This window comes from Lynx canadensis, chromosome B1, assembly GCF_007474595.2.
Source record: "Lynx canadensis isolate LIC74 chromosome B1, mLynCan4.pri.v2, whole genome shotgun sequence".
NCBI classification, from domain to species: Eukaryota; Metazoa; Chordata; class Mammalia; order Carnivora; family Felidae; genus Lynx; species Lynx canadensis.
The window spans coordinates 26,732,297-26,759,001 of NC_044306.2; the positions used below are offsets into that span (position 1 = coordinate 26,732,297).

The following is a 26,705-nucleotide window of genomic DNA, read 5'->3' on the forward strand; positions in this document are numbered from 1 at the left end:
ACCTTGGTTTCATGGTTTCCCACAGGGGGATTGTTCAATGGGATGAGAAAGAGGATGCTGGTCATGGGAGCAGTAAATAAAGTTATTTAGGACAAATACGTAGATGTGCCTTTCATAATTCACCTAAGGGTAAAAAAGCTTGAGTTACAGTTCTGGGGTGATCTTGCTTGTACTTGTGTAGAATAAGGCAGAAATTAAATGCCGGACTTTAGTATTAGATATGACTTCTACTTTTCCACCTATAAACTGTCATCTTGGACGGATAGCAAATTTAGTTGCTGTGAGCCTCAATTTCTCATTTATAAAATGAGCATCATGTTGCATGGGGTTGTTAGAGGAAGTTAAGTGAAATAGTAAAGCAGGTAGAGCCTCGGTAATTGCTCGTTTGCTTTCACTCTCTTTTCCCTTGGGTGGCAACAGTAAGGAGTTCTTACAGCTGGGTTTTGTGTAAGCTAACTTTGGATAACTGTCCATTACCATATGCCATTCTTTGTTACCATCAATGCAAATTAGTTTATGTCCTTTGTTTCATATCCTGTGTAATTTTTTAAACTTGAATTATGATAAAACATGAAATCAGTTGTTGTTTTTCCTCAATGTGGGGGAAAGGAGCTGAGGTGGGGTGTGAAAATGTGATTGAGTACTGTTATTAAACATACTGCTAACATTGGTTGGCCAGTGTGTGGGCAAAACAGGTGAAAGGGACTAAGAGGTACAAACTTTCAGTTGTAAAATAAGCCACTGGGATGAAAAGTAGAGCAAAAAACAGAAGAAAGGAAAGAATATTGCTAATGGGATCATTTATCAAATCCAGTAAAAAACAAAAGTAAGTTTAAAAAATTATTTGGTATATTTCCCCAAAAATGAAGACGTGAAAGAGTTACATTCTTTGTCAGATTGAAAGAACAACAGTACATTGAAGTTCAGTCTGTTCAATCAGTTCTCAGAGGTATAGGAAAAAAATAGTGGTGAGATATATATATATATATATATATATATATATATATATATATATATATATATATATATATATATTTTTTTTTTTTTTTTTTTTTTTTTTTTTTTACTTTTTAATGCTTATTTATTTGTGAGAGAAAGAGTATGAGCAGGCGAGGGGCAGAGAAAGAGGGAGACAGAATCCGAAGCAGGCTCCAGGCTCCGAGCTGTCCGCACACAGCCCAATGAGGAGCTTGAACTCAGGAACCTCGAACTCACAAACTTTGAGATTATGACCTGAGCTGAAGTCTCACACTTAACCAACTGAGCCACACAGGCGCCCCGTAGTAGTGATATAATTTCTTAAACTAAAGTTCAAAGCAAAATCAGAATATTAGGGTACAGGTTCAATCCTGTGTTCCTTGAGGCAACTGTTTCTAAATATGTAACTTTAAACCTTGTACCTAGTGGCACTAAAACGAATTTTAATTGGCTATAATGTTTTATACTAATGAGGAGTTTGCCTGGAATACTAAGTCCTCGAGGACTTGAGAGAGGGGAGGTGGGGTGACAGTTTAGGGAAGGTTTTGGAAAGGAGGTAGGGTCTGCCTTTCTCTCCCAGAGACAGATTGGGAAGCACCTTTTTCATGTGGTCATTGTCCCTTAGAACTGTAAAAAAAAAAAAAAAAAAAAAAAAAATGTAATCCTTTTAGAAACTTGTGTAGTTAGACTAAAGTTATTTGCTTTGTTCCTTATTAGTGTTTCATTTAGTAGAGTCTAGCCAAGGTTTAGAAAAGTAATCTTCCCCTAAATAAAAGGAAGCATAAAACAATAATTGACTTGGCACAAATGAATTCATTGTTCCTAGGGCTCTTCCTACCATTTTGCCTTTATTTCAGTCCAACAGATAGATTTTTAGCGCTTTCTGTGTGTATGATTCTGTTTTTGAAAGGCAGGTGAAAAGATCCTGATTGAAGGGACAAGGTGTTTATTGCATCCCTATCATATGCCAAGAACCAAGCTAGGTTTATATATAGTGTCTCACTTAATTATAACAGCAATTCTCTGAGGTAGGTAGTGTTTTATGAAAGAGGAAATTGAGATTGACAGAGGTGAAGTAACTTGTGTAAGGTCAGACAATTGCAAAATACAGAACAGTATTTTAAAACTCAGGTTTGTCTGACTCCTGGGCGGTACTTTCTTTTAGACTTGACTCTCTGGGGTTTCCAGGTAGAAAGAGTATCCTTTGTTAGACTCATTCTTAGATTTATTTTAGGGCCTGCTTTGTCTTAAATTGTGGTTTGCGTAAGCAGATAATGCTGATTTCACAGATGTATTGTGGCCTGGCTTACCTCTATTATAAAAAGGATATAATTGACCTGGATCTAAAAATCTACTATATATGCATATAGAATCATCTGTTTCTAAGTTACTCTGGATACAATAGGCCTTTTAAAAAATTCTTGACTTTCTATATTTGTAGGTGAACTTGATAATGGGAGCAGATTCTAATTGGAGGATTCTTTTATTATAAAATTTCACGCCAAAATTTGATCGTGAAAAACTCTGATGTGAATTCAGTAAATTTTTATTTACTTGGCTTAATTGTTTGAGTGAGTAAATATTTTTTAATGTCTTAAAAAAACATAGAACAGTTTCAGGTATACATGATAGTGATCCCCACGGTCAGTCTAGGTACCATCTGTCACCAAAGTTATTACTGTTAATACTGTGTAGTATTTAGTGTGCACCCCATGCTGTTCTTTACACCCTGGCGTCTTACTTCTTTTGTAACCGGAAGTTTGTGCCCTTTGCCTTATTTATGCTCCTGCTTGCTATATGCTGGGCACTCTTCTAAGAACTCCTCAAATATTTATTCTTTTTGTCCTCCTAATAACTCCATGCGGTGGCTACTGCTATTTTCTTATCTGCAGATGAGAAGATGGAAGAGCAGAGAGGTGCAATCACTTCCTAGGGCCCCAGAACTAGGAGGAACGGAATTGGGATTCTAACCCATGCAGTCCTGTTCAAGAGGATGGTCTCTTAACCCAACTGTGTTCTTAACTGGCTAACTGTGACGTTTTGTCAGTAGTGAGTGGAGACGACTTGCAGAGAATTTGATTTCTTTTAACTTTTTTCCAAAAAAGAAGTGCAGCCTCATTTTGTTTCCAGTGACGTACGTGGAAAAAAGTAATAAGTGGGTATCTGATTAGGCACAAAAAGGCAGGTAGTTCATTGAGGTGAAATTAAGTAATGTATCACAAGTATGCTAGTCCCAGATGTTGACAGGATTCTGAATTTTTGGTGACTTTGGTACGAAAGGCAAAGACTAAAAAAGGTATGATTAAAAACTTGGACTTTGACACAATAGAAAATTATTTCTTGACTGTTTCTTTTCGACAGTCTCGGCATTATATAATCTGGATCTGGGTTCTTTCTCACATGTACTTGTTGCAAATATTTTGTTCTAGTCTGTGACTTTCCTTTTCATGCTAACTGTCTTTGGAAAAGCGGAAAGTCTTAATTGTGATGAAGTACAATTTATCAACTTTTTTTTTTATGGGTAGGCCGTTTTTATCTTAAGAAATCTTTTCTCTCTCAAGGCCATGAAGATTTTCTTCCATGTCTTGTTCTACAGGTTTTATTGTTTTAACTTTTATTTTTGAATTTATGGCTCATTTGGAGTTAATTTGTTTCTAAGTGTGAGGTAAGAGTTAGACTTTGTGCGTTTTCTTTTTCTTGTCTGTGTAGGTAACTGTTGTTCCAACGTATTTTGTTCAAAATATTTTTTTCCATCATCGTGTTACCTTGCTGCCTGTATTTTTTTTAAGTTTATTTATTTATTTTGAGAGAGAGAGCGCGAGTGCCCCTGAGTGTGCGAGTGGGGGAGGGGCAGAGAGAGAGAGAGAGAGAGAGAGAGAGAGAATCCCAAACAGAATTGTGTTGTGTGTTGTCAGCCCAGAGCCTGATGGGGGCTCCATCTCACAAACCAGGAGATCATGACCTGAGCTGAGATCAGGAGTCAGAGGCTTAACTGACTGAGCCACCCAGGCGCCCATCCTTGCCTTCTTTATAGAAAAATCAATTAGCTATACTTGTGTTGGTCTGTTTTCTTTTCTGTTAATCTGAATATCGGTTTTTATCCCAATAATTCACTGTCTTAATTACTATATCTTTCTAATAAATCTTGAAATTGGGTAGCATGATTTCTTCAACTTTCCAACGTGGTTCTGAGTATCTCTCTCTACTTTTTCAGATCATATTTTCCTTTAATTCTTTGAACTCATTTATAATAATTGCTTTAAAGTCTTTGTCTGCTAAGTCCAACATCTGGGCCATCTTGGACACGATTTCTTTTGACTGCTTTTTTTGTTCTTGACTGTGGATCACATTTTCCTTTTTCTTTATATGTTTAATAATTTTTTATTCAATAGTAGATACTATAGGGACTACAATATTATTTTTATTTATCTTCCTCTGAAAAATTTTTATGCTTGTTTTAGCAGAGACTTTGGTTGCTGGCAAATCACCCTGAACTTCTGGATGTTTGGATTTATGCTTTATTAAATAAGTGCATTTCTGTGGAAAGCCCAAGGTGCTTCCTAAAATCTTTATCATAGTGGGACTCGATGTTCATACTGTCTCCTGCAGATCTTGTGGAGGGTTGGTTTTAGAATTTATTAGGGTGTGTCGAGTCTAGGGCTTATTCTAGAGCAATTTCCAAGTATTTTGGCGTTTTTTTCTATTCTGAAGAGCTTTTGTTTATTTGGGTCATATATGACATTAGAAATCAAAACTACAATCTTCATAAAGGTACCCATTTATTTAGCAAATACTAAATTCACTATATATTGAGAGAAATAATGTTGTTATGAAAAGTAACTATGTTTTCCAAAACCAAAAATTAGTAAAAATATTGGCATTAATGCATACAGTCTTTATTATCTGGCTTAATCAAAGACAACGGGATCCTCATGTCTGCTTTTGTGTGCAATATGTTCTGATGAAGAAAATTCAGATTTATAGTTGGAAGAGGGAAATGTATATAATAACATTTTCGAATAATTGTGAGTATTCTTCTTTGATATCCCAATCCAAACTTGACAAGTGGTAGACTCTAAATAGGCAATTGCCATATGGAAACAAACCATAACAGAAAACTTTCTATACTCTGTAACATCACAGTCTAATGATCTGTGTTTCACTTTGAAAGGTTCTGTACTCAAATATGATTTTGTAGGTTTCCATTGGTCATTTTGAAAATATTAACTCACTGAGTTGGAAATTCCAAGATGTTGACACATTTTAAATCTATACCAAAAAACTACTTTTGTTATACCAATGTCAGCAGAAAAGTCTACGTTCAAATTTATGTAGGCAGAGAAAAAAAATTTGCAAAATTCTAATTTTTGCGTGAAAACTTAAATTTTCCATCATTGGCATTTTAACAATGCCTGCCAGATACCAAGTCTGAATGACCATAGTATTGTTCTTCTTTTCATTAAAAATGGTGCATCATGACAAAAAGTGGCTAGTTCAGCTTGCAACCACAGTAATCCCATGAGTCCTTTAACTGAGATAGTAGAAGTCTTTATGCATGTTCCAGTTCTTCACAGAGAACATTAAGAAGATGTGTATCTGTGGGTAAAGATTTAATACAATTAATAATTTTTACTGTCGTTAAGGACATTCTAAAATGAAACCACTTTATTTATTTATTTTTTCTTTCAAGGCAGTGAAGAATGCAGGGGTCCCTAGTGTAGTTTGGGGCCACTGCCTTGGTTTGTGCTAAGTTACCAGCAGTTTTATTCGTTGCTTTTGTACCATCAGTGCAGGTGTTAATAATAATCAAACAGAGAAGTTAGTGACGTTGTAGACCCCAAGTCTCTGCTCTAGGGTGTGGTGCATATTCGTAACTCAGATGGCCTTTTGTTTTCTCAGCTCTGCACTGTGTTGAGGAGGTGTTTTTAGTATCTCCGTACTTTCTTAAGGCCAGAATTTCAGTTTCTCTCAGCACTACTGCCCACCCCTTGCACTTTTTGACCTCCACTGACTGTGTGATGTGCTCAACCCAACAGTAGCTACTACCTGTCAAGCCTCAGGTGGTCTTACCTTATACAAACGATACGAGGCCAGCCCACAGCCTTGTTATCACAAGGGACCCCTACACAGACATTTGGGCCCTGCTCGCTGCCTCGTCCCTCCTCTCCAGTTTTCCATCCTACAGATTCCAACCAGTTCATGTTCTCTGAATTCAGATCTCTGTCTTCTCAGCTCAGCGTGACCACCTTGTTCTGCTCTGATTCTAGTTGTAAGCAGGTGGTTGCCAAATTGTCACGGACAGAGTCGAGTGATCATGGTACCCATCTTTTGAGTTTCCTTTCTTTCAAAGGTCACAGTTTAGCACCACCGTTGATCACTGCCTTCAAAGATTCTTTTTGGTTCTTTTACAACTTTGCTCTATCACTTTTTATAGTTTCATCTAACTTAGATATTTCAGGTTGTCTTTTATTACATTAAACACAATGAACATAGTTCTTTTTGGTTTTCAGTCTTTGCTTGTTTATTAAATAGCATAGTTCTTTTTATAACGTATCTGGTAGTTCTTTCTGATATCTAAAGTTTTTGTGGAGTTTTTTTGTGTGTGTTGTTTATTGATATTCATTGTTGCTTCTGCATTTTGGATTACCTCTGTACTTGGTTATCTTGGCTATGTGGTGGGCCTTTTACTCTAAATTTATCTGTAAGGACTAACTTTTTGCCCTTTGATGAAAGTACTTTCCCCTGAGAGGATGGGCATATATGTTTGCCAGATGTCCTGACATTACTGCCAGTCTGGGACCACCTTCAAATTAAACTCAAGGCTTCACATAGTTTGGACACCCAAAGTTTCCAACCAGAGGGATGATTCTGTGCTAGGGTGAGTTCAGGTCACTTTATCCTCATCCTGAGGATATAGCCCTTTTTGTATGGGGACAGTCTTTGTTAGAATCCTTACTTTGTTGGGGCGGGGGAGGCAGAAATGATTGCTGTTCCTGTGTCCTATGAGACATTGAAAGGGCAACTTATATTTTTCTGGATTAGTAAGTGCTTTCGGAACAAAGGCAGTTTCCATATATGTTTGTCCTCTGGATTCCCATTTGTGCCTTAGTTTTGGGCTAGTAATTCTTTGTCATTAGCTCTTAGATGAAGTTATGTTTTTGTTTTAAATCTAGTTCTGTTCATTATTCACAGCCTAAGGATTGGTCCAAATAAATGGTCAGCCAGTATTGAAAAGAGAAAATTGTCATTCAAATTCTAACTCAGTGCTCACTTCGGCAGCACATATACTAAATTCTATTTCAGATTCAGTAAGCCATACTACTATGTAGGATAACACTGGTTACTTGAATTTTCATGTCTACTGTTAGTGATAAATCAACTCTTGATGATTTTTTAAAATAAAATATGGTAGTTTACCTTTATGCCATAGTAAGTAAAGTGTATCCTGAATGAAAAGATAAATGGCTTTTCAAAAAATGTGTACAATATATAAATATATACAGGATTTATAATACCATGCCATTACATCTTATAGTACAATTATAATATTGTACATGTTCCTGTGGAAAAAGGCAATCTGAATAGGTATTAACCTCAGGATATGCCATGTATATCACTTAGAAAAAATAATTTGTTGGGGTGCTTGGGTGGCTCTGTTGGTTGAGTGTCCGGCTCTTGATTTCAGCTCAGGTCATGATCTAAGGGTCTTGACAAAGCCTGCTTGGGATTCTCTCTCATCCTCTCTCTCTGCCCCTCCTCCCCTGCACATGCTCTGTCTCTCTCAAAATAAATAAATACACATTAAAAAAAAAAGAAAAAGCAATCTATCTTTTAAAAGCCATGTGTGTTGGTGAGAGTCCTATATATTGAAGATGGTAGCTAGTTAAAATTTGGCTACTTGATATTTGCTCTAAGATTAGGTTTTATTTGCTAAAAAATCTAATGAATTTAGTCCTCTCTGTGATTGAATTTTGGAAGCTCAGTCAGATGACTATCTCTATACTCATAAAGATAAGATGACTGTGAAATACATTTTAACATAAACATAACTGCTTTTAAAATTAGTATTCAGGGGCCTGGGTGGCTCAGTTGGTTAGGTCATGATCTTGATTTCGGCTCAGGTCATGATCTTGTGGTTCATGACATTGAGCCCCACATCAGGCTCCACACTCAGCTTGGGATTCTCTCCCTCCTCTTCTCTCTGCTCCTGTCCAACTTGTTCTCTCTCTCTCTCTCTCTCTCTCTCTCTCTCTCTCTCTCTCAAAAATAAATAAACAAATAAAATTGAGTGTTCATTGTGAGGAACAGTTTTAGACCTTTAATGTAGCTCTAAAATTCACATAACAAAGAATTTACAATATTTTAATAGAGGATTTCTACATTTTATAGTGAAAACTATATTAAACACTTTTTGACAACTTACCTAAAAGTCTTGCTATGTTTTTAGCTTGGATATTTGTATGGTTTTTATTTCTTTTATCTTCTTAAATAAGTTACTAATACCTATAATTAAATACAATCTACCATACTAGCACTTGGTATTTTTCTAGGAATTTGATAGGATGAGGCTTTGCATACATGTAAAAATACTTTCTTTTTATTCGGAAGAATTAAAATGATAGACATGCTTAAATTCAATAGTTTTGAGAAATGAAACAGTTTCAATTTCTACTGTATTGGTCACAAGGTAAAGGCGTGCTTTTGAATCTGGCTCACTATAGCTGAATGCTTGCACCAGAAATAGGAAAATCACGTGTCCTTCTTGGCATAAGCTCTTTTGAGAATGACAGTTTGAATATTGTAATCCTACCTTGGTTTTAACTATCTGTTGTTATGCCAGCTGCTAGATTTTCTCCATCCTCCTAAACTCAGAAGGACATAAATGGATTTGAAATGCATCAGTCGAACAATTGGATATAGACAAGTCATTTGGGATTCGAGATTTGATGATGACCTAATTGGTTAAAGATAGTACAAGGAGATTTTTGAATGGCCACAGTAGTCTTGAATTTATGTACTGAATCGTTACTCAGATTTTAGTTTCCTTGTTTTTCTTTCAAACCTTACTTTCTATATTGTTTGTATATTTTGGGAACTTTGCTTCAGACGTTGTGCTACTTTTGAAGGAGACTGTTTTATATGAGTGTGTTGTCAGTGTATGTTGATGTTACAAGATGAATTTCTTTTTTTTAAGTTTATTTATTTTGATGTTGATTTTTGAGAGAGAGAGAGCGAGCGCGCGAGCGCAAGTGGGGGAGGGTCAGACAAGGAGACACAGAATCCTAAGCAGGCTCCAAGCTGTCAACACAGAGCCCAATGTGGGGCTTGAACTCACAAACCCTGAGATCATGACCTGAGCCAAAGTCCGACACTTAACAGACTGAGCCGCCCACGTGCCCCACTACTTATTTATTTTGAGAGAGAGAGAGAGAGCATGTGAGCGAATGTGTGCAAGTGCAGAGGAGGGGTAGAGAGAGAGGAATTTCTAATTGTAGTATGCATTGCAGGTCACATTTTGTAACTATTCGGTAGCTCAGAAGTTTGAACGCAAAATTTGAAGCAGAATTGAGAATTCCACATGTCACCAGTTCAAGTGTAGACTGTCATTCTTGAAAGCCATTGTTTTACCTTTGCCTGATGTATGTGCTGTTTGTCTGGCGTTGGAAAACAGAGAAACAGCTCCCCATAGAGAATAGTGTGAAACAGAATTTCAATCGGAGGAATTGCTTGGGAGTCGGTTGGGACGCTTTAGTATGTACCCCACAACTTCCATTGATTATGGGTTCTACTTTGAGTTTTGTTTTTGTTAGCTAAAGTGTTAGGGTGAATGAAAAACTTTTTTTTTTTTTAATTTTGATTTAGAGGGTGGGAAGGAAAAGGTTCTACTCGAAATAACTTTTTTTTTTCTTTTTAATTGAGTTTCTACCTTAGACATCTAGACATCATCTGCCTAGTCCAGCTCCTCCACTTCATAGACTTGGGAAGTCTGGCCCAGAGAATTTTTTTGATTCTCAAACCATATGAGGTAGAGGACTAGGTTTTTCTTCCTCCCCAGGGTATGGCAGGCCAATAATTTTGTAAAGTACAATAAAAATGAAATACCAGGGGCGCCTGGGTGGCGCAGTCGGTTAAGCGTCCGACTTCAGCCAGGTCACGATCTCGCAGTCCGGGAGTTCGAGCCCCGCGTCAGGCTCTGGGCTGATGGCTCGGAGCCTGGAGCCTGTTTCTGATGCTGTGTCTCCCTCTCTCTCTGCCCCTCCCCCGTTCATGCTCTGTCTCTCTCTGTCCCAAAAATAAATAAAAAACGTTGAAAAAAAAATTAAAAAAAAAAAAATGAAATACCAGTAAATAATTTTAAAATAACATACACAATTCTAGATGCTTCCTCTTAATTTCTGTGCTTATTTCAATGTAGATGGATTACAAAGAGTTTTGGGACTAGCATAGTCCATAGACCATATTTGGTATATCACTGTCAAGGTCGGCGTTGGCCGACTGTCATATACGGGCCAAATACAGCTCACCCCTTGCGTTTTGTATGTAAGCTAAGAATTGCTTTTACATTTTTCAGTGATTTTTAAAAAAATCACAGTACTAGTATTTTGTGACACATGAAAACTATGTAAAATTAATATTTCACCATCCTTAACTAAAATTTTATTGAAGCACAGCCACACACATTCTTTTAAGTATTGTCTGGAGCTACTTTTCCCCTGTAAGGATGAGGTTGAGGCAGGGATGAGTAGTTGAGACAGAGACCATATGGTCTACAGAGCCTGATATATTTACTATCAGACCCTTTGCAGAAAAAATAAAGATTTAAAGAGCTGGCTCTAGGACAGAGCATTGAATTAGTAGTTAGTGGTAGAGTTGAGAGCACAAACAAGGTCTCCATCTAAATACTTTAAATACTGTCGTTAGCTGCTTTAAATACTGTCGTTAGCTGCTGTGTAGCACAGGCTCCGTGCTTAGTGCTTTGCCTGCCACGGTTCTTTAAACTTCCCAGCACTGCCCTTTTACACAAGTTAGAGAATTGTTAGCTTACTTCTAGTTATAGATGCCTTTATTGCCCCTAAATTAAATCTCTCTTCTTTTTAAATTTTTATGTTTATTTATTTTTGAGAGAGAGAGAGAGAGAGAGAGCACAAGCAGGGGAGGAGCAGAGAGAGACGGAGGCACAGAATCCAAAGCAGGCTCCAGGCTGTGAGCTGTCCGCACAGAGCCTGATAAAGGGCTCGAATCCACAAACCAGGAGATCGTGACCTGAGCCAAAGTCGGACACTTAACCGACTGAGCCACCCAGGCGCCCCCCCTAAAACTCTTAATTCTACTGAGTTTTGGTTTTTAGTTAACTGCTCTCCAGTTAATTAAAAATGATTGAATATTTTCTAATGTAGATTTTGTAGTCACCATCTGCTTCAGAAAATTCAACTTCTTCTTCCCTGTTGCTACTTTAGTTTGCACTGTTTCTGTGCGTTCAGGTCTAATGAAAGAAATACATAGGACTCAGAATCTTTAGAAAACAGATATTTTTAGTAACAAGATTGCTTCTTTAAAAGTCACCTAAAATAAAGCAAAACTGCAGCCAAACTTAATGGCAGATTAATATTGTAAAATAGCAGAAATATAATAGGTAAAGTACTAGTTACAACAAAAAAGATCGAGATTTTAGGTGACTTTTGGAGAAACAATAAGGCTTTCAGGTTTTTTCCTCCACCTCATAAACTGCAAAATAAAAGCTCCCATCATATAATTGTCAAGTCTTGTTAAATGAACATACTGCTTTACTTATTTAAAGCAGGTCTGAAGTTCTCAAAGTATGCAGTAAAAAAACTCTGCTTTTCATGGGGCTGTTACTTCTTTGTTTTCCTACCCTTTGCATGTGATCACTCAGCTACTAAATAAAGATAGAGCCATAGCTGTCAGCTTTACATTTGATACATGAGTCCGCTTCATGATAAAGACCCTTTTTATAAGCCAGACCTCAATGTTGGGATTTCTTCTTGGAATTAAAAAAAAACAAAAACAAAAACAAAACTGTTGCCATGAAAGCTTATTCATCGTGATGAAAGAGTAACCACGGTTTGAGATTGTGGTACTTGTTCTTTTATTCTGTTTACTCTTGAGTCAGTGTGTAAACATCTGGAAAATAATTATGATTGCTTTCATTCAGAGATGAAATAATATGGAAAGTCCTGGCAAAATCTCGCTCCCATCTTCTCAGCCCTGGCTAGTTTTTACTATCCCACATCTGAGAGTGGCCAAGATTTAATGCAAGAGGTGCTGATGAACACTGTTCCGGCAGCTGCGTCCTAATTCCAGATAAGGCTATTCCTTTGTACTTTATAGCGAAGCCATTGACTAGATGGCTTATGGATTAAAGGAGGGGGAAGAGCTTTATAAACAGCAGGACCTGTTACTTAGTAATACAGGAGGATTGCCTTCCATATATTCCCAAGGAATGTATGGACTTTAGCTTGGAAGTGCCAATGAATGAAAATTCGGGACTCATCAACAGCAGTGGCTCCGACGTTTTTAGACATTATATAACATCTCTTTAACCACATATTTGAATATGACATTTCTGCTTTGTTTTAAATTTATGTTGTAATATAGTGGTAAATGGTAACAGCTACTGTTCTCAGCAGGACACAAAATCTTAACTATTTGAACTGTTAGAAGAACTTGTAATTGAACCCTGCTTGTTTGGACTAGTTGTTATTGTATTTAGTAGCCTAACCGTCCGTTGGGTGGTATTACAGCAACACCCGCCATCCCTCCATGCCCATGTGCTCACATACCAGGTATGGCGGGGAAGCGTTTTGGATTAATAAATCGTTACATCTGGATTTGACTCAAACAGTACTTCTCTCCTTTGGGAGCCTCCATGTCTAAGAATTCTCCGTAGCCACTTTCTACCTAATACAGCATGTGCAGCATTCATTCCTCGGCATGTATCATAGTGATATTCTGCTTCTAAACATTTTTTATGGAAAGAATTATTGCAGAGGGCAGTTCTTTTTTGCAGCCTGACTGCAGGGGAGCAGGGTTGCATGCATTCCTATGTCCGTTAAACTTCCTGGAAGCAAGCCAGCATGTTCTGGTGAGTTTCCTGTGCAAGCAGCGAGCCACTAAAAGGCTTGCACGGTATTACAACTCTTCTGAGGAGAGGAAGCGTTAGGAAATTCAGCAGTAAAGCAGCAGCAACAAGCAGCCACAGTGGTAGTAAAGATAGGGAGGTTCCCGGTTAGCGTATTTCCCAGTGTGAGGCAGTGAGCACACAGCTTCCCATTCCGCTGCCTGAAGGAGGCAAACCAAAACTGGCTTCTCGCAAGATTTTTCTAGTTGCATGTTTATGATGCTAAGTCATGTGATAATACTGTACCACAAGTTGCCAACTTTGCTTTACTCTAGAGAGGATCCTCTGCTGCAGTGCTTTTTTCCCACCTTTCTGTGTCTTTCTTTCTTCTTTTTTTTTCTTGAAAGAGAAAAAACCGTGCAATGTATGTTTATGCCTACACCATGCCGAGGCGACACTTACCAGTAAATAATCTCTGTATCCCTGAGGTAAGATACTGTTTCTGCTTTCCCTGCACAGTGCTGCTGCAGCACGGAGCCGATCCAAACATTCGGAACACTGATGGGAAATCAGCCCTGGACCTGGCCGACTCTTCAGCGAAAGCTGTCCTCACAGGTAAGGAAACAGAGAGCTACCACGTTGTTTTATCTACGGGACCCCTAGCTTGACTTTACATAAAACCTTTCTGCGCTGAATTTTATTTTCCTGCTGGTTAAGCTCAACAAATATGCGTGCCATTATCTCTACTTTATTATTGATTTGCTATATTAACTGTCTCATTAATTTCTATGCTGTCATAAGCATAAGCAGTAGGATTGTTTATTCTGCTTGGAATTTCTGAGAATTACAGCATTAAATGATAGCATAAAGTATTCACTCATGTGTTAGTCCTTTTTTATGGATTCGAGCATAATTTCCCTGAACCTCCTCTTCTCCGTTGATTTCTTTTGAAGACCTTCACCACTGAGCAAGCAAGGGCATTTGTATTACTTATAAAAGTAGTTTTGATTGGAAAGACAACCTGCTGCCTTATTACTCAGATCAATAGTTAAATAAAATATGATGCTGCTCCTTCCTTGCCGTTCTGTTTATATTTTTATCCTGTCTTCTCACTTTGCCCATGATAGCTAAGTACTTTGTAGATGAGGCAATGTATTGCCTTTTTCTTTCAGATAATGAACATTTGGGGCTTACATATTGGTTTTATCAAGGCAAATGTCAAGAGCCAGCAAAGAGGAGATGCTGGCATAGAAAGGTTGTCTCATAACAATATAGAAAATAATGCTATAAGTGAGAGGATACGGAGCAACTGTTCTCATTGATCTTCGTTCTCAGAATACTGCATTGGATCTATTTTTGTTTTTATTCTTAGCATCTGAGTTCTGCTGCCTTTGCCTTCTTTTACTTAACTGACCTTTGTAATTTGGAGCCTCTTTGTCACTGCAGTGCTAACAGTATTGTTTTAGGTTGTGTGAAAGTAAATGACTTTTACCTTCCTTTTAAATTTGCCCGTGTTTGAAGAAAATAAATCTTATGTTCACTTTTAAGTTTAGAGTACATGCTGCGCATTTTTAACAGAGCCTGAGGTGCATGGAAAATGTTTATACGTAGAAGCTTTGAAAATGTGTGGAATTTTGCTCAATTACTCCACATACACAACTTCTCACTATTGCTAAAATTGAGATAAATCTCTGCTCAATCTGAGTGATAAGACTTTTCACCATTAATTAAGTGATTCGAATTGGTGAAGTCATTTGGTTGCCGAATCAAGATAATATATACTAGAGAAAGAAAGCTATTTTAAACCAGTGTAGATAAGAGGAACTTTAAGTATAATTATATAATTTTAACTAATGCAATGAAAAGATACAGCCTCAGGCCTCCTTCCATCCCCTCTTTTCACAAAGCACTAGGGCCGTAGTAGTAGCAGCCTTGGAGTGGGCTGTGACCGGAGGAGAAACAGCGTCCGTGGGAATCGAGATGTGTTCCAAACGCGGACCAAGACTGTCTCTGTGGCTGAGTGTCCTCCTTCTGACCTTTCCTTCTCTTCAACCGTCAACGCCTTTCTTGTCCATCTGTGAGATTCATTTAATGCAATCGTGTTTTTAAATCCACTTCCAAGTTTTTCCAAAGACAAAGTTGAAATACAAATTATTAACAGCACGAAGCTATGTCCTAACTTGAAATGAATTTCTGGGGGGATGATATTGGCTGCTGTTCGTTTGCAGAAGAGCTTTGGCATAATAACTCATGGAGACTAGATTCCTGGAAGACAGATGCCGTATCTGTTAAGCTTGATTTGAAAACCCTCTTGGGCTGTACTTTGCTTAGATAGGGAGATACTAATTCTTCTTGGTCCTAATACTGAATTCATTAATTGTTCTTTTCATGAATAGTTACCCTTCTGGAAATGATGTACCACTTTTTAGGTTTAAAAGGTAAACATTCTAGTGGTGGTAGTTAATTTTGTGGAAAATATAAGCTAGTGATATTTACACGTTCATGTTATATAATCTTAGTGAATTAACACTTTAGGGAAATGGATTCCAAAATGTTTTTCTACCCATACAGGTTTCCTTCCAAGCAGTCCTTTTGAATGGAATTATAGAGGCAATAGTATTTCCAAAGCTAAATTAAAACAAGAAAGCACTGATAAAAAGAATCTTTTGAAAGGAATGCCTTAATTTAGAGTTATTAGGGATTATTTTGGGTGATGTGTCATTCTTTGTTTTTATGCCAGGTGGGGTTTTAGTACTGGTACTTAGCTTAAGAGTAAAGTTCCTGTTCTTGGTATTTTTCCTCTTTGGGAATTTAGTTGCTGAAGACGGTTTTCTAACATTTTTTATGTTACTACTTATGCATTAGGCAAAACTGTATACAGATGTCTATGTATATTCCTTAAAGGAAGTTAGCAAAGTGAATATCTCTTTTTATAGAATATTTTCAATATTCTACATTGAAGAAATGACTAATATCCTCGTCTGCATAAAGAATGCATGGATTTTTATGAAGCCATAGAAAACAACAGCATACCTTTAGAATAACTAATTGGAGAGACTCATCAAACTCCTATAGCGCTAAGTGAATGATACCCAAAGAAGAAATCTTGAGGGGTTTTTTGTTGGTGGTGGTGGTGTTGGTTTTTGTTAGCCACTCTGAAGTTCTGGGCAGTTAACCTAAGATCTTGGAGGTGGTTGTTTGTTTTTATTTTCAGGAAATAAGCATATAAAAAGCCTAAAACGGCCTATGTAAATTTTATTCAAGAGGAGTGTGGGTGTGCCTTTACTTTGGCCTTTTCTTCCCCTCCCTCCCCCCCCCCCCCCCCCCCCCAGTTAAAAGAAATACATTCCTTGTGGAAATTAAGGAAAGTAGAAAAAGTACAAGAAAGAAAAAATCATTCTTAATTCTACCACCTAGAGAGACCATTTTGGTCTATTTTATTTGTAACCTTTTTCTGAGCACACATATCCCACACTCTTCTTTCTCTTTAATCAAATCAATCTTATACATTGCATGCTGCTTAATAGTACTTTTTTAAAAAATGGAATTACATGGACGCTCCCAGGATGCATTAAGTTTTCTTCTGCAACATGAATTTATAATGACTTTATAATATCCTTCTATGGATATATTTAATTTTTGAGCTAAATCCCCCGTTTAGGTAGGTTGTTTTCATTCTTTATTCTTACTTGTAAATGTAGAGTCATTTTATCAATTCCATTGGAAATGTGCTTCTTTATCACGTTCAGCCTTAGCATCCACAAACATGTTCTCTCTCTCCATTCCTGACTGAAGTATGTGGGGATTTGGAGAACGAGGAGCTTCCCTCTTAAGGGTCTGCACTGCATGCGGTGTTATATGGGGAGAGCCACATTTAAATTAAAGTTGGTTGACACAGGAAATGTTCCTTACAGAGGGCAAGGATGTAGGGGTGTTTGCTAATCCTGTAAAGGAGGTTTTGTAGGGCACAGTGGGAAGTTGAGTCAGGAGAAGCCGTAACAGCAGATTGAAGCTGAGAGTTTGGGAAAGGATACCCAACCAAAGGATTGTTTATCATTGGCAGAACCAAAGATGAGTTTAGATGGCCACAAGGATGCCCAGTTAATTGGTCCCAGCGGTTTTCTAGCAGGGGTAAGGAAGTAGAGAAGAAGGATGCGTTTGCACCAAGGTGTCTCAAGCATAAGCTTTAACTTGGATTCATTGCACTTCTGAGGAAATCCCAATTGGTGATTGATGGGCTGGCTCCCAGTCTTTCCAGAAGGACTCAGCCTTGGCTCAGGCTAGAGGCAACGTTGAGGGGTCTGGCATGTGCTTGCTGAGTGTGGCATGTTCCTCAACAAAATATATCTGGAGTCCTACTTCTTTTTTTTTCTACTCCATTGCTCCCTACTGCTTTTTAGAAGAAACCAAAATCTTCTTCAGCATGATTGGTGAGGACTTTAGGGAACTGGACCCTACCCAGATAGGTTTGCTCAAGCCAAAATTTAAGATTCCTTGCTTTTTCTCATACTTTGCATCCACGCTGTCAGTAACTCAGGTCTACAGTACTTTCAAATCTCCAACCCAGCCATGTCCTACCAGCTTCACCGCTTCAGCCTTAGTACACTTCTTGACCGTCTTTCTTTTGTTTGTGACGGCATTGACCTTGTAACGAGTCACTGCCTCCACTAATTTTTCACTCAGTTTTCCCTGTAGCCGGAGTGGTCTTTCTAAAGCATAGATCAGCCCTATGATTAGAAAATCCCTTAATATATTCTTATTACCCTTAACTAAAGCCCAGACTCTGGCCATAGCATACCACGATGGGCCCCTGCCTTGCTTATCTCTCATCTGTCTTCCACTGTGTTCTGCCTTGATCTCTTTGCTTCAACCACAGCTGGATACTTGCTGTTCTCCAACAGACAGACGAAGGCCTTGTCTGTGTCTGGACCAACACATGCTAGTTACTGAACCTGGAACGCTGCCCCAGAACTTCACGTGGTTCAAGTCAAATCTCCACTTAAGTGCTTACTCCTCAGAGATGTCTTTTTGTCCTCAGTCCTGTTAGCTTTCTTTATTTTCTTCAAGGATTTATTGATATCTGAAATGGCATTTTTTTTTTCCTTGTTTATTTGCCCCAATACAACAAAAGCTCTATAAGGATTTGGACTGTTGTGTGTCTTGCTCACTTCGCTGTGCCCAGGACTTAACATAAATACATGAAATGATTAAATAAACAAATACTTCAAGCGTCTGATTACTGGTGACTGAGGGCAGCGTATCTTCCAGGTCCTACAAATACTCGTTAACCATTAATTACTTGATATCTCGTGCCGTATTGTAATAGTCTTATTAAATTTTGTACTTCCCAAAAATGGTTTTGGATTGCTTATAGTCATGTACATACTCTTTTAAGAGTACATTTAAAATAATTTTTAAATTGGTGTGACGGGTGATGTGTGTACTGACCCTTTCATCAACAGATTTCTCGGGTAGCTCCTTTGATCGAGAACATGCCAGTTCTGGAAAGATCAAAGTGCCTGCAGCTGTCACATCAAACTTCTAGATGTGAAACCAGGGCCTGATTTTTACTGTTTTTTTGTGGTTTTCTGTTGTTTTGGTCTTTTGTTGTTGTTGTTGTTGTTGTTGTGTTTTGGCATGGCTCCATTACTGTGCTGTTTTGCACACTAATACTACGAGGTGGCATATTGCATATCAGGTGTAATACCTTTTTAATAACCTCCGTGATTGAGGACTGATTTCCTAGACACTTACTTTGAACTTTAGGAATCATTTTTATCAGTTAATAAGAAGCCTAATAGTATAATATGCCACCCCCCCTCCCCCGAAAAGAAACCATAAGAGGAAATAGCTTACTTTTAAAGAGTAGCTGTATGTTTATCTGCCTCATTTTTATTAGGGAAAATTATTGTTATGTTAAGATGAATTCCTGGTCTTTAAAAAAAATTCCCTTTAGTGTAAGAGTAAGAAAGTTAAAATGGGTTATTGCTGAAATAAATCAGTGTGAACACTCCTTTTAAAGATATGTTGAAAATGTTAATCCCTTAACCACATAATTCTTAAGAAAATTTTATTAATGCTTTGATGTGTCTATAATTTTGGACATGAGTAGGAAAGTATAAGATTTTGTTACTAAAAGTGATTGAAACACCTTTTTTTGAAACTTTAAATGTATGAAAATAATTTAGGAGAGGATTATAGAGCTAGTACCTTTCTAAAAAGCCCTTAGCTGACATAGGTCATATTGATTTAAATTTTAAAATATTGCACCTTAAATAAACAAGTCAAAACCTTACTGAATCTAGTGATGATGATGATGATGATGGTAATAATAATAGACAACTCCTGAGTGCTTCTGTCAGCCAAGCACTATTCTAAGGGCATTGAACACTGGGAAACAGATATGATTGTACCCATCTTTACAGATATCAGAATGGTCAGGTCACATTTATGAGTTCACACAGTTATAAAGGGAAATTACTGGGATTTGAACTCAAACAGTTTGGCTTCTGAAGAATCAGTGCTCTTATGCAGAATCAGATTTTTTTACCTACTTGTTCATTTAGAAGGATGTGGTATAAACATATTTGAAAAATTAGACTAACTCATGAATTCAGGGCTTAAATCCAAGGTATTAACGTGTTTCTCTGCTTTCTTAAAGATTAGTGCTTTCAAAAAAGAAAATTCACCTGATTGATATTACCTGCAAGACTCATCATCATATTGTTATAAAATGAATTAATTGGGTAATTTAAGTTATTAACCTAACTTTATAAATGCTATTTTTAAGTCTTTGCTATCTAGCCAGTAGGTTTGAATAACATTCAGTGGACACATTAAAAAAACACAATATTTTGAAAGTATAAGGGACGATGTAATTTCAAAATGTTTGAGCTGTTCATAAATAAGAGGCACCTCAAATAATGTATGTAATGTAAGCCTTTCATGAGTTACAGGCAGTTATCTATGTTTAGGAGTAAGAGGGAATAGAAACTATGTTTCTGTTTAGATAACCCAGCCCTCCAGTATTTCAGACTCTTCCCATCTACCTTTGGATGTAATTAAACCTAGCAAGCCTACATCATTAAAACCAGCATGATCTTTCAATGCACCAAAAATGACATCTTTGTGAAGCATAATAACTTGTTAGTGTATACCTTGAGAGCACCTGTCATTTTCCCCAGTGATCTGTAACTGTAACTGGTGTGTAACTGTAACTTTCACACAGCATCTTCATTGCATTTTGGATTACAGCTTCAACTACAACCAATTTATGGCTACTTTTATTTTTTTTAAGTTTATTTATTTATTTATTTACTTTTTATTTTTGAGAGAGAGCAAGGGAGGGGCAGAGAGAGAGAGAGAGAGAGAGAGAGAGAGAGAGAGGGAATGAATCCCAAGCAGGCTCCACACCAGCAGTGCTGAGCATGATGTGGGGCTCGAACTCACGAACAATGAGATCATGACCTGAGCCAAAACCGAGAGTCAGATGCTCAACCGACTGAGCCGTCCAGGTGCCCCAAATTACAGCTATTTTAAATGGTTCTTTTAAAATTTCTTACAATAAAGTAATTGCTATTAACATTTACTTTCTTAAAATAGCACATGACATTAGAATGCATTAATGCTTTGGTATTGTAAGGGTTAATAGCTCTATTTTTTTTTTTTTGAAGTTTTTATGACACTTTTATTTTGACATAATTGTACATTTTCATGCAATCGTTAAGAAGTAATACAGAGGCCCCCTGTACCTAGTGTGTTATTTTCCCCTAGGGGTAACCTCTTACAAAAACTGTAGTATGGTATCATAATCAGGATATTGACATTGATATAGTCAGATGCAGAACATTTCCATCTTAGCAGATGTTTTTCTGTAGTTTTCCTGTTTCTAATATGTTTATCTGTTTTGGTGTTGGGGTAATGCTGGCTTCATAGAATGAGTTAGGAAGTATCCTGTAGGAAATGTTGAGTTCTTTTATTTTCTGGAAGAGATTATTTCTTTTGGTCGAGTTCACCAGTGAAACCATTTGGGCCTAGGGCTTTCTTGTTTGGAAGATTATTATTGATTCAGTTTCTTTAATAGATACAGAGCTAACCAGGTTATATATTTCTCCTTGTGTGAATTTCGGTAGTTTATGTCTTTCAAGGAATTGCTCAATGTCACCTAAGTTGTCAAATTTCTGTGTGTAGAATCGTTTATAGTCTTCTCTCATTGGGCTTTTGGTGTTTGCAGGATCTGTAATGTTCTTTCCTGTTTCATTTTTGATAACTGGTAACCCATTGATTATTTAGAAGTATGTTGTTTAGATGCTAAATATTTGGAGACTTTTCTGTTACCTCGCTGATATTACTTTAGAAACTAGAGTTTGATTCCATTGTGGTTGGGCAATACTCCTTATTTTTTCTTTCTTTCTTTCTTTTTTTTTTTTTTCTTTTTAAAGTTTTTGTTTTATATCCCAGAATGTGGCCTGTTTTGGTATGTTCCATGGGCACAGGGTAAGAATGTGTTTCGGCTTTTATTGGATGGAGTATTCTATAAACGTTTGTTAGGTCCTGTTAGTTGATGGTGTTGAGTTTTTCTGTATCCTTGCTGATTTTCTTCACAGAACTTCCACTGATAGCACAGGGCAAGAGGTGGGAGAGGGCAGCCTCATTACCATTGGATTGTAGTGCAAGTGTGTGGCACTCGTGGTCTCCACTAACATTGTGGTGAGGAGGGGCTAATTACAACCTAGCAGATATGAAAGTCCTGGCTCCCAGTGAGGTTGTAAATCTAGGCTCATCACTAGGCCTTTGCTTCATGAGTGTGGGTGGAACTATATAATTCTTCTCTTTTGTTTTGTTTTGTTTTGTTTTGTTTTGTTTTTGTTTTTGTTTTGAGCTTTGTTTTTGTTTCTGTTTTTTTGTCATATTTGGCTGGAATAGGCTGGTGATTGTCTAAAGGTTTTCTGTCTTGCTAGGCTGTCCCTTTACTGCTCCTTTGTCTAGAGGGAGCAGGCTTTCTCTTGTCTGCACCCATTGGCATTTCTAGATTGCCAGCTTCTTCAGCTTTTTTGTCTGTGTGTATGGAGCAAAAAGAACTTGAAAACTCACCAACATGCCGTTCCTTGGGAATTGAGATCCCTAACCAGGCTGCCTTTTCTGTCCACCTCTGGGAGTCTTCATCTGTTTATCTCACATATAAGGTCCAGGTTTTTTAGGTGTATTTAGCAAGAATAAGGAAAAGCACACATCTCCATTTTCGTAGAAGGAGAAGTGTCGAAAGTCTTTTTAATTAGTCATTACTATATGGAATGAGTCATTACTCAGAGTCCTTACTCTGAGGATGTATGCAGACAGTGAAGCTGCATAAACAGTAGAGATTTTTGTTGGATATCTATTTTTCTAAATCTACCCGCAGATCAAAAACCTAGATTTAAATAGCTTTGCGTTATGAGGGGTAGTAGTGGACTGTCACTACTGTTCACATAATATTGCAAAGAATACCATTGCTTAATGAATGCTTTTGCTTTTTTAACTGAATAAAAAGCACAGTTATGATTTTAGTTTTTTAATTGAAATAATTGTGACTGTAAGAAAAAGTTATCAGTAGCCTGCTCCTTTTCAGTTGGTAACTGGTAGAAAAGCTTATAGCCTCCTCTTTTGGGATCTTCTTTCTGTGCTGTTCGCTAATTTCATCGACTCTGGCACAGCCCTAAGGTGGGAGGAGGCCAGCAGCCAGTGTTTTCCTAGTTTGTCTCATCCAGAGGAATTACATTTTGAAACTTTAAAAAGTCACTAGACCTGTGGCGTGAAGTTTTTATTATTAAACAAAACAAGGTGTCACTGAGTGGTGGAATAAAGGGAATATTCGGTAATTATTTAGGATCAACAAGGTTCCATAATTAAAGTAACCAGCTTAGTGTTAGTGAATTTCCTGTCGGAATTTCTGCAGAGTACCGTCTTTTCCTACTGTGCCCCAGCTTTGCTACACAGGGTGTCAGTGTCCCTGTCTTATATTACTCATTCATAAGGCTGGGGAAACCGGAGCAGGGTATGATGCAAAAGATATAAGTTGACCTAGAACAAAAACCTTCTTTGGACAGATACCTGCTGTTATGCCCGGTATTTTCCAAGCAGAACTGTCCTTCCACCTGCCTGCGTTCAATACCCTCCAACATGCTGTTTGAGCAGATGTCAGTGAGGGACTTGTGCTGGCTGCTAGGCAGAGGCTAAATAGATGTGTGTACCCATTTGCTTAGGGAGCAGGTTAGGGGAGCCTTGGAGCGGGAGGCTTGTTGATGACCATAGAGGCACCGTGCTCTTTTCAACCGTTTTTATGCCAGACAGAGGAAGAGGTGTCACTAGCAGCAGGTTTGTGGCTACAATGTAAGACTGCAGCAGCGGCTCTACAGCCCAGTTACACGAATTTTGGAATCGAGAATATCTGCATTAGTTCCTAATTCTGCCACTTACTACCTGTAAACTTGGGGAAGTTACTTTGCCTTTCTAAGCCTCAGTTTCCTACATTTTCTCACTGAGAGAGTGGAGGTGATGATACCTACCTCTGGGGTTGTGTATGGAATAAATTTATTTGAAAACACTTGATACAAAGAAAACACTAAATTGTATTTTATTAATAATGAGCATGTTTATTGCTTTGACTTTAAATATTACCAGCTCAGCTCCTCTGGGGCTTGTCCGATCATTTGCATTGTTCTTTATTTTATTCTTTAGGTTAGATTAGTTAGTTATCCTTAGATCAACTACATTGACATCACTTGGAACTTGTTAGAAGTGCGTATCTTCAGGCTTCATCCTAGAATTACTGAATGAGAAATTTGGGGGGTGGGGCCCAGCAATCTGTGTTTGACCATAAGCCCATCAGGTGATTTTGGTACAAGCTCTAGTTTGAGAACTTTAGGTTATCTACTGGTTCTTTAGTAAAGAGAGGGGAAGGGAAGTCTGAATCACCAAGTTTGTTCTTTGCTAATACTTTTGATGAGAGTCATAAAAATGTGTTGACTCTGAGATGTTTAGAAATTATCTTTGATTTTAACTGATCCATGATACCTGGGAAAATTGGAGGTCAGTATTCTTAAGTATAAAATGGTAAATTTATAGTTAAAAACATAATACATCTTGGATATCATCAAGGAGACGTGGAAACGTAACAAAACAAAACAGTATTTTACTCATAGACAACAATGACTCCTTAGTGGTGGTCTTTGTACCTCTGAAAGTATAAAATTTCCTAGACTGAACAACCACAGTAATAGAACAAACAGGATCGGAAGCAGAGGGAATTTGTCATTCTGTAGGATGGGAATAAACGATGAACAAAATCATCAAAATTTTGTCCTTATGAACCTTACATGCTTATGAGGGAAGTATGTTAGGGTGAGACATTAAGAATATGTAATGAGTCTTTTGAGTTTCCAAAGATGTAGATGGAAGAGAGATTGATCAAAAACTTCACTCTACCTACCAGAAAATAAACTTGTAGGTTTATATAGAGTGTACTGGAAGGAAGTAGAAATTGATTCAGAGAGTGTTTGAACAAATATAGGAGAAAGCCATAAATAACAATATATAGTTAAGGTCGGGAACACCAATGAAGCCTTTTCACAGCTTAGGAATTTGCTTTAGCAGTATATTATTAAGACCAGATGAGCCAGAGCTCTGCATCAGTATGATTAGGAGGGTAGGGGAGAATTCTTTTCCTCTAAAATTTGTTGACACTGCCCTGCCCCGTCCCCATCCCCAGGTCTTCACATGTCTAATTTGGATCAATGAAGAAAAGGGGGAAGAGTGTATTCTATTTGGTATAACAGAAAATGTTGCCTATCAGGAGGCCTCGAGTCTAAGTTTGGAGGAAAGATGAGACCCAGGAAAAGTCTTAGATTTGTTCTCCGTGGAGCTCTTTTTAGTTTCTAAGCAGGGGATTTGCTTGGAGAGTGTTCTAGTTCAAGAATATGAATTAGACATACACGCATTAGGTGTGTTAATATAAGGAAAGATAAGAAGTAAGGAAACTGCTTTGGAGAAAAGAATAATTGAGGCTTGAGGTGATGATGGTGAGGGCATGGATTACTAGACTGGAATGAAGAGAAAGGGATGAGTTCAAGATATGTGAAAAGAATGGATTTGATAGAACTACAGTGTGTGTGTGTGTGTGTGTGTGTGTGTGTGTGTATTTAACTTTTAAATTTATTTAGGATAAATGGGCTAGCTCATTATGCAGATATTTGGGAGCCAAAATAATATGCTTAGAAAGTGCTTTATATTTGGGAACAAGAGATGCCAGTTGTCTGCCCCTTATTAAAGTTTTGTGGCCTTTGGGTAAGTAATTTTGTTTCTTTTTCTTCTTCTGTAAATAGAAGTGAGAATGGCAGATGATGATCTTTTCTTTATAATTAATCGATTTCTGTTTGTTGTAATTATATGATGAGCCATTAATCATAAGGGCATCAGAAAGACATAAACACAACTTACCTGTAACACTACTGTATTCTGGCATATCTACATTTTGTTCTACATAATTGGATAATAAATTGATTCTAGATCATTTTTTTTTGTATTTAGAATATCTTGGTGGGGCGCCTGGGTGGCTCAGTAGGTTAAACGTCTGACTTCAGTTCAGGTCATAATCACTGTGAGTTCAAGCCCCGCGTCGGGCTCTGTGCTAACAGCTCAGAGCCTGGAGCCTGTTTCAGATTCTGTGTGTGTGTGTGTGTCTCTCTCTCTCTGCCCCTCCCCTGCTCACACTCTGTCTCTCTCAAAAATAAATAAAACGTTAGAAAAATTTAAAAAAAAAAGAATATCTTGGTGCGTTCCTTTTTAGGCTACTTTGAAGCAGATTTGGCTGAAAAGCAAATGGTTCTAGTGGGAATTAAGATACTATGTCCTTAAAGTAGGTTGGGTCCCAAAATTCCTTGGAAACTAACCTCTAAAAACAGAGAGAGAAGATTGTACGCTATTTTATGCTTGTTGATTTTTGTCCTCAAAAATGTTGTGTGTGTGTGTGTGTGTGTGTTTCTAATCATTTTCAGCCTTTACCAGAGGATAAAAGAAAACAATTATATTAACAGGTATTACTGGAATGAGTGACAAAAAAAGGCAAACAGTCATATGCCAGCCCTTTTATGGCCTCGAAATCCCTAAATAACAGTTGTTTCATTTACTTTTTCGGGTCATATTATATAGAGAAATTGAAGTATTATTTCACTAACATCATCATGTTATTTCATCTTCCACATGGGTGACCACTTAACACCCTGCCATTTCAGTTTCCTGACTGTTTATGTGTACCGACTTTTCCATCCTACCTTAGCTGCTCATACTGTGGTCAGACTCTTCATCTTGTCTTGTAATAACTGTCGTACATCCAAAATCTTCATTTTGTACCAGGACTTACGGCTTTTGTCCTTCTCTCTCTCCAACTCTATTATTTTGTGCATTCTTGAATTTCATCAGGCCCTCTAATCAATAGACTCTACCTTTTTTTTTTTCAATATATTACCCCCTTTGTCTTTACCATCTTATTATCCAGCTTAGATTTTATTGCCCACCATTGTCTTCCCCTGCTCACGAACACTGTTAACTATTCACCAGCTCTCTAGCCAGTGTACTCCCTTGGCAATACTGTAGTATTTATTAAGCCCGGCTA

At 37.6% G+C, this 26,705-nt stretch overlaps 1 protein-coding gene across 1 annotated transcript in view; it reads left to right on the forward strand.

Moving 5' to 3' along the window:
- Nucleotides 1-26,705, forward strand: part of TNKS (tankyrase) — a 219,173-nt gene that overhangs the window by 50,164 nt on the left and 142,304 nt on the right. The window contains exon 3 of the mRNA XM_030312270.1: nt 13,577-13,672. Coding sequence (XP_030168130.1) covers nt 13,577-13,672 — 96 coding nt within the window. The remainder of the gene's footprint in view (nt 1-13,576; nt 13,673-26,705) is intronic.